General features: G+C 43.1%; 1 protein-coding gene across 2 annotated transcripts in view; it reads right to left on the reverse strand.

Annotated features, from left to right (window-relative positions):
• Positions 1–8,854, reverse strand: part of LOC122560707 (interleukin-21 receptor-like) — a 58,305-nt gene that overhangs the window by 17,528 nt on the left and 31,923 nt on the right. For both annotated transcript variants that reach the window (XM_043711653.1, XM_043711652.1), the window contains exon 8: positions 3,611–3,695. In XM_043711653.1, coding sequence (XP_043567588.1) covers positions 3,611–3,695 — 85 coding nt within the window. The remainder of the gene's footprint in view (positions 1–3,610; positions 3,696–8,854) is intronic.

Raw genomic sequence — 8,854 nt, forward strand, 5'->3', positions numbered from 1 at the left:
ACAAGTCCCTGGTGAGACCACACTTGGAATATTGTGTCCAGTTCTGGTCACCCTACTATAGGGAAGATGTGGAGGCTTTGGAGAGGGTGAAAAGAGGTTTAACAGGATGCTGCCTGGACTGGAAGGCTTGCCTTATGAAGAAAGGTTGAATAGGCTCGGACTTTTCTCTCTGCAGAGAAGGAGGAAGAGAGGAGACCTGATCGAGATGTACAAAACAATGAGAGGAATAGATAGAGTCAATAGCCAGAGACTTTTCCCCAGGACAGGATTTACTGGTACGAGAAGTCATAGTTTGAAGATATTAGGAGGAAGGTATAAAGGAGACATCAGAGGTAGGTTCTTTACGCAGAGAGTTGTGAATGCATGGAATGTGTTGCCAGCTGAGGTGCTGGAAGCAAAGTCATTAGGGATGTATAAGCGACTGCTGGACATGCACATGGATAGCAGTGAGTTAAGGGGTGCGTAGGTTAAGTTACTATATTTTACATTAGGATTAAGTCTTGGCACAACATTGTGGGCCTAAGGGCCTGTTCTGTGCTGTACTTTTCTATGTTCTATGTTCCAAATTGCCCATAGTGCTCAGGGAAGTGTAGGTTAGGTGCATTAGTCAGGGGTAAATGTCAAGGAATGGGTTTGGGTGGGATACTCTTTGGATGGACGGCAAGGCTTGCTAGGCCGAAGGGCCTGTTTCCACACTGTAGGGATTCTATTCTATTTGCAAGGATGTTTCCAGGGGTGAGATTACATGGATAGATTGGAGAAGCAGGAGAGAAAAGAAGGTTAGAACTGAGATTTGATAGATATATTAAAAGTCATAAGGGATTTAAATTGGGGAGTTGGAGAAACTATTCTCATTGGCAGAAAGGCCTGTGAACTGGAGGTCACCGATGTAATCTGATCGTTTATATTGGCATGAAAACCAATGGCAACATGAGGAAAAGTTGTGTTTTAAATGAAGCGCAAGGCGAGGTATGGTGCCACATTTTGGGAACTGAAGCCCTAGCCTGAAATATACAGGTACACCTGAAAAATAACCAACTGATGCTAGGTTGGACTGTTTTTCATTAGGCATTGGGTCATAAGCAGTTTCAGAGTCCGCTGTCAAAATTGGGAGATGATTAGAAGAGCTGAGAAAGAAATCAGAACTGATTCTAAGGAAGCGTCACTCGATCTGAAATGTTAACTCTGATTTCTCTCCATGGATGCTGCCAGACCAGCTGAGCTTTTCCAGCAATTTCTGTTTTTATGTCTTATTTAAGGTGGTCTCTCCACATGTGGAGTCCATTTCAAGCCCAAACATCTCATAGAATCTCATAGAACCCCTATAGTGTGGAAAGAGGCCCTTTCGCCCAACAAGTCCACACTGACCCTCTGAACAAAATCCCATCCAAACCCATTCTCCTACCCTATAAGTCTACATTTACCCCTGACTAATGCACCTAACCTGCACACCCCTGCACACTCTGGGCAATTTAGCATGGCCAAGTAATTTCTAACCCTGTGTCTCTCTACACTATAGTTAGGTGACAGTGTCACTGGCACTAATTCTCTTCTCTATGTCAGAGCAAATTACTGCAGATGCTGGAAAATACTGAAAACAAAAAATGTTGGAGATCACAGTGGGTCAGGCAGCATCCATGGAGAGAGAGCAAACTAACGTTCCAAGTCTAGACGACTCTTCATCAGAGTTGGCGTGAAGTGTGGAGGGGGCAGCATTTCTGCTAATTGTTGGCTATGTAGACAATAGACAATAGACAATAGGTGCAGGAGTAGGCCATTCAGCCCTTCGAGCCTGCACCGCCATTCAATATAATCATGGCTGATCATTCCTAATAAGTATCCTGTTCCTGCCTTATCTCCATAACCCTTGAACAGTCCATCTTCCGTAGTTACACCGGCACCAATCCCCACCTCTTCCTCCGCTACATTGATGACAACTCGTGCTCCCGCGAGGGGGTTGAGCAGTTCATCAACTTCACCAACACATTCCACCCCGACCTTAAATTCACCTGGACCATCTCTGACATCTCCCTCCCCTTCCTGGACCCCTCCATCTCCGTCAATGACGACCAACTTGGCACTGACACTTTTTACAAACCCACCGACTCCCACAGCTCCCTTCATTACATCTCTTCCCACCCTACCTCCTGCAAAAATGTTATCCCTTATTCCCAATTCCTCCGTCTCTGCCGTATCTGCTCCGAGGAGAACCTGTTTCACCACAGAACACACCAGATGGCCTCCTTCTTTAGAGACCGCAATTTCCCTTCCCACGTGGTTGAAGATGCCCTCCAATGCATCTCACCCACATCCTGGAACTCCGCCCTCAAACCCCACCCCTCTAACTGTAACAAGGACAGAACCCACCTGGTCCTCACCTTCCACCCCACCAACCTTCGCATAAACCGCATCATCCGCCAACATTTCTGTCACCTCCAAATGGACCCCACCACCAGGGATGTATATCCCTCCCCACCCCTTTCCGCTTTCCGCAAAAACTGTTCCCTCTGTGACTACCTGGTCAGGTCCATGCGCCCCCATCAACTCACCCTCCCCTCCTGGCACCTTTTGCCACCGCATCATTTGCAAAACCTGCGCCCACACCTCCTCCTTCACCTCCATCCAAGTCCCCAAAGGAGCCTTCCACATCCATCAAAGTTTCACCTGCACATCCACCAATATAATTTATTGTATCCGTTGCACCCGATGCGGTCTCCTCTACATTGGGGAGACCAGATGCCTCCTAGCAGAGCGCTTTAGGGAACATCTTCGGGACACCCGCACCAATCAACCCCATCACCCTGTGGCCTAACATTTCAACTCCCCCTCCCACTCGGCCGAGGACATGCAGGTTCTGGGCCTCCTCCACCACCACTCCCTCGCTACCCAACACCTGGAGAAAGAATGCCTCATCGTCTGCCCGAGAGCATCAATGTGGACTTCACCAGTTTCCTCATTTCCCCTCCCCCCACCTTACCCCAGTTCCAACCTTCCAGCTCTGTACCATCCTCATGACCTGTCCTACCTGCCAATCTTCCTTCCCACCTATCCACTCCACCCTCCTCTCTGACCTATCACCTTCATCCCCACCCCATCCACCCATTGTACTCTTGACTACCTTCTCCCCAGCCCCCACACCCTCCCATTTATCTCTCCACCCCAGAGGCTCCCTGCCTTCATTCCTGAAGGGTTTTTGCCCGAAATGTCAATTTTCCTGCTCCTTGGATGCTGCTTGACCTACTCTGCATTTCCAGCACCCTCTAATCTCGACTCAGATTTCCAGCATCTGCAGTCCTCACTTTTGCCTAGCACCTATGCTATAGTCAGGGTGTGGGGCAGGTGGGGAGTACTGGGGGAGAAAGGATGGTGCAGATGAAGTGATTGGAATGTGAGAATGGCAGAACAATGGTGTGTCTAACTGCCAGACTGGAAAGAACAGATAGTCACACTAGAGTAGGCGGTGGGGGGGGGATGTGGGAGAGGACATGGTGACAGGGAATACAATCAGTAAAGCTAAAAAAGAAAGGGAAGGAATTGGGATATGTCACTGTATACCACATTTATATTTAAATTTTACTGCTATTTTAATTTGCAAAGAAAAATTCATTACCGTGAAATTTCCTCCATGATCCTTAAATAGTGGTTGAAAAAATGGAGCTGGATTGGGAGGCATCACCCACACTGTCTTCCACAGTCTGTAACAAAACAAGGTGAATTAGTGAGTGAGAGGGAGGTGGAGTCAGGCTCAAATACAACCACATAGCCAATGCAGCCGTCATTGTTTTGTATATTGAAGACTGCATCCCACCAGGCTGCCATACACACATGTACCTATACAAGAAAGCTAAGGGTATTATGATTGTTTTAACAGCGCATGCCATTCTGAATTTGATGTTCAGGCAACACCTGGAGAATGAATGCCTCATCTCCCGCATTGGGACCCTGCAACCACACAGGATCAATGTGGATTTCACCAGTTTCCTCATTTCCCCTCCCCCCCACCTTATCCCAGTTCGAAGCCTCCAACTCGGCATTGCCCTCTTGATCTGTCCATCATCTTTCCCATCCATCCGCTCCACCATCCTCTCTGCCCTATCACCTCCCCTACCTTCATTAACCTAAAGCACTCTCAGCTACCATCCCCCCTCTATTAATCTCTCAGCCCCCTAGGCCCACAAGTCTCATTCCTGATGAAGGGCTTCTGCCCAAAACGTTGATTCTCCTATTCCTTGGATGCTGCCTGATCTGGTGTGCTTTTCCAGCACCAGACTCTCGACTTTGATTTTCAGATGTTGAGTGAATGCATGGAAGATCTGATAGCTCCATAAATGTCCGGCCTTTCCTCTTTATCTATTCAAAACTATCTAATCCATGGGGTCTCAGCACTGACCCAGTGGCAGATATTTACATCAGTCATTCCTTCATTGAGGTTGTGGGTACTGAGAGTGATGTGGGAACCTGGGAACAGTTTCATTAGATGTTGTAACAGGTCTCAGCAATCTCTAACCCTGATGTAATTGCTCTCCACAACTCTTTCACTCTTTACTTTGCTTGGTATGCATTCAATTCTCAAGTACAGTGGAGAGAGGGTGGACTATCATGCATTTATCTAGAATTCAACACCAGTTGAGAAAACATAGGATTCAGAATTTATGCAAATAGGTAAGTGGACCCTATCCTTGGCGTCCCATGTAACATGCACAGCTACCTCAGTAATGCATCTCACTACTGTAATTATGCTCATGTTTAAAGTGAGGTTTGACCCTATAGCCTTGAGTCAGAGGTACCAAGTGCATAAGCTTTCATAGGGAGATATTGAATTTTTCAGCCTTCCATGTCCTCACTGGCTTTTTTCTCGAGCAATCAGAACTAATTTCATTGCCATGCCCTCTCCCCATTGTCAGTAAGTTGTTTGGCTGCAAAGAGGAAATTTCAAAGGGACATAGACTGAGAACTGAAAAAGCTATGGCAGGTGGAATTCAATGTTGGGAAGTGTGAGGTAATCCACTGAAATTTAGGAAGTTAAATTCAAATAGATTCTTAATAACAAGAAAATAGAAACTGTGTCATAAAAAAGGTGTTTGATGTCCAGATATTTAAATTACAAAAGGCTTATGCATAAATACAGTCATCAAAACAATACTAAAAGCCTTTGTCACAAGTTTTGGAATTAAAAAAGGGACATTGTGATGCTTCAATTGTATAAAACCTTTGTTTGACATAGCTGGAATATTGCATTCAGCTCTGAGCACGGCATCTCAGTAACGATATATTGATCTTGAAGGAGTGCAGCACATACTAATCAAAAAAACCCCACAAGGACAAGAGCAGCAGATACATGGAAACACCATCACATACAAGATCTCATCAAAGCCACACACCATCCTGCCTTGGAACGAGATCATTGGTCTTTACTGTCAAAATCTTAGAACTCTCTTCTTCCCAGCGCTGTGGGTATTCTTAAATCCACAAGACTCAATCTTCTCAAGGCAGCAGGACACCACGACAAATTCTAGGGTAATTATGGATTAGTAGTAAATACTGATTCCTGCATCCCATAAATTAATTTAAAGTTATAATTCAAGGATAGGAGTCAGTTTAAAGTGAGTGCCAGTACAATCCAAGAGAACGGCTGATAAATGGCCGGTTTGAAGTTGATGCCACAGCTGCATATTTTATTTTTAGAGACTGAGTGTACCCTGCTTGCATTTTTGTATTTTTAGCTAAACTGACAAGCAGCTTCCTGAGGAAATGTGATTGAGTAAAAGCGAGAGAAGGCAGTAAATGACAACAGCCAAGTCAGCCCAGCAGAATGTCTCTGGCATAAAGATGGCTATGCAGTCTCTGTATATTTTTCCACATTATGGAATATATCCACAGTCTTCCAAAGACCCACACAACCTGGTTTTAGATCATTAGTTCCTCTAAACAGTGATTTTCATTATGTTGATGTAGTACAGAGCCATGCACAACAGGACTAAACCCAAAATCTACGTGATGTTAGTTCCTCTAAACTGCAGCAGAAGTCAGGGTCTAACAATGGCTTCAGTTCCCCAAGAATCAGCAAGAAACTAACTGCTTATACCTAACTAGTTTCTGGTCCTAATCATTTCATTTGTCCCTGTTGGAATTTGTGCATCTTTCTTCAAAGATTTGAATGAGTTTTGTACTGGTTTGGCCTGTAAAGCTCCCACGGTAAAATATCCTGCCAACAGTGGCTGTTAGGATCACACATGGGGAACAGAAGGGATTTAATTTGTTGACACCTTTCACAATGGGAGGTAATGGGAAAGTGTTTAATCTACTGGAATTCTGGACAATATGAACAAAGAAGGGCTTAGTCAATTGGAATTCTATACAATGGATGTGAATTGGTAAGGCTATTGAGATCTGCTGAAAACTATGGAGATTCTGGTTTGATTTGTTTATTGAGATTGAACATCATGATACCCCCCTGACTGTTTTTCATTCTGTACAATTTTGGAATACTGTGTACAATTCTCGTCTCCTGTTAAACTTGAAAGGGTTCAGAAAAGATTTAAAAGGATGTTGCCAGAGTTGGAGGGTTTAAGCTACAGGGAGAGACTGAATTGGCTGGTGCTATTTTCCCTGGAGTGTCAGGCTGAGGGGTGACCTAATAGAGGTTTATAAAATTATGAGGGGCGTGAATAGTATAAATAAACAAGGTATTGTCCCCAGGGTGTGGGAGTCCTAGATCAGAGGGCATAGGTTTAATGTGAGAGGGGAAAGGTTCAAAAGGGACCTATGGGGCAACATTTTCATGCAGAAAGTAGTGTGTATAATGAATGAGCTGCCAGAGGAAGTGGTGGAGGCTTGGTATATGAATCTGGGTATCTGGGTATATGAATAGGGAGGGTTTGGAGGGATATGGACACATGCTGACAAATGGCACTAGATTTATTTAGGATATCTGGTTGGCACGGACGAGTTGGACCGAAGGGCCTGTTTCCATGCTGTACATCTCTACGACTCTGTGAATGAACAGACTTTTATTAGATAATGGATTAACAAATCTATGTGAAGTTGCCAATCCTGATGTGTACAAACAATCCAGTAGGTATAAACAATCATTGGATAGTGATCAGAACTGGGAATGTGTTAGACATTGGGGAGAATGAATTAACAAATTGTTTGAATAGAGCGATAGACTTCCCGATATACAAACGGAATGCTTGGAAGTGTCCTGAGAGGAACGTATGGCCTTGTGTTGTTCCCTAAATTGCTATTTAAAAAAAGTATATGACAGTAATGACATCAGTCATAAGTAACTTGGATTGTAACTTATGGGTTAGAGTAATAAAAATAGCAGATGTAGAGCTCTGAAAAAATACCAATTGATGAAGTCCATTTTTTAAAAGTTTTTTAAGAGTTACATCAGAAGATCTTGGTTTAGGGAAATAATTGGAGTAAACAATTACAACTGTTTTCACATGAATAGACTTTCTTTAAAAATTTGGGAATAGGTACATTGAGGTATTTTCTTTGTCATGCACCTTTTAATTTGACCAAATTATGCTGTTTCATGGAGCATGTCTTTCATTAATTCAATGGGCTGATAAGATAGAACTTGAGTTCATCATTCAAAGTCTGATCACGCACAACACAACAAAGTGGCTTGTAATCACACAAAAATATTGTTGTAAACTGTAGAGGGAAGGAAACTGACTGCTAAATTGTACTTTTATTTCTCGTTCTAACTCAAGGATCCTGAGGCATAAGATCTGATAACGCAGCACAAAAATCCCACAAGAATTAACCATTCCATGTCTGAGTCTGACTACGTAGTCAGAATGATGCTGTCCTGTTGGGGAGAGGACATATCCTAGGGATGATAATGATGTAGCCTGGGACATTGTCTGTAAGTTATGTTTCTATGAGAATGATTGTCTCAGACTGTGCTTGACTCATCTGTGGGACAGCTAATTTCATACAATAAAATCATGACTAATATGATTGTAATCTCAAATCTGTATTCCAGATAATCTTTCAGTCCCTGTTTAACAAGAACCTATCTCTCATGGCATTAAAATTACTGAAGGACTCTGCTACCCTCAGTTTTTCAGGACAGTCTTCCAAAGACTCTTAGTTCTTACAGAAAATCATTTATTCTCATCTTTCTCATCTCATCTATGTTTCTCATCTCTGTTTTAAATGGATGACCCCTGATTTTTAAAGAAGGACCCTGAGTTCTAAGTTATCCCATAACAGGAACAATCTTCGCCACATCTACTTGTGAAGACTTGTATGTTTCAATCAAGTCATCTCTTATTCTTATAAGCCTAGACTTCCCTATCTTTCCTCATATGGTATCCCTTCAATTCAAATATTTATGTAGTAAACCACTCTGAAATGCCTCCAAAGCATATCCATCCTTCTGTAAATAAGCTGACCAATACCATGTACAGTACTCCAGATATAGTCTGCCCTAGTTTTGTATTTAATTCCCCTCATGATAAATGACAATATTCTAATAGCTTTACCAGTTTTTTATTAAGATAGGATTAGGTTTGACAGGATTAGGTTTGACAGCATTAGGTTTGACAGGATTAGGTTTGATAGGATTAGGATTGACAGGATTAGGTTTGACAGGATTAGGTTTGACAGGATTAGGATTGACAGGATTAGGTTTGACAGGATTAGGTTTGACAGGATTCGGTTTGACAGGATTAGGTTTGACAGGATTAGGTTTGATAGGATTCGGTTTGACAGGATTAGGTTTGACAGGATTAGGTTTGACAGGATTAGGTTTGACAGGATTAGGTTTGACAGGATTAGGTTTGACAGGATTAGGTTTGACAGGATTAGGTTTGACAGGATTAGGTTTGACAGGATT

This window comes from Chiloscyllium plagiosum, chromosome 21, assembly GCF_004010195.1.
Source record: "Chiloscyllium plagiosum isolate BGI_BamShark_2017 chromosome 21, ASM401019v2, whole genome shotgun sequence".
NCBI classification, from domain to species: Eukaryota; Metazoa; Chordata; class Chondrichthyes; order Orectolobiformes; family Hemiscylliidae; genus Chiloscyllium; species Chiloscyllium plagiosum.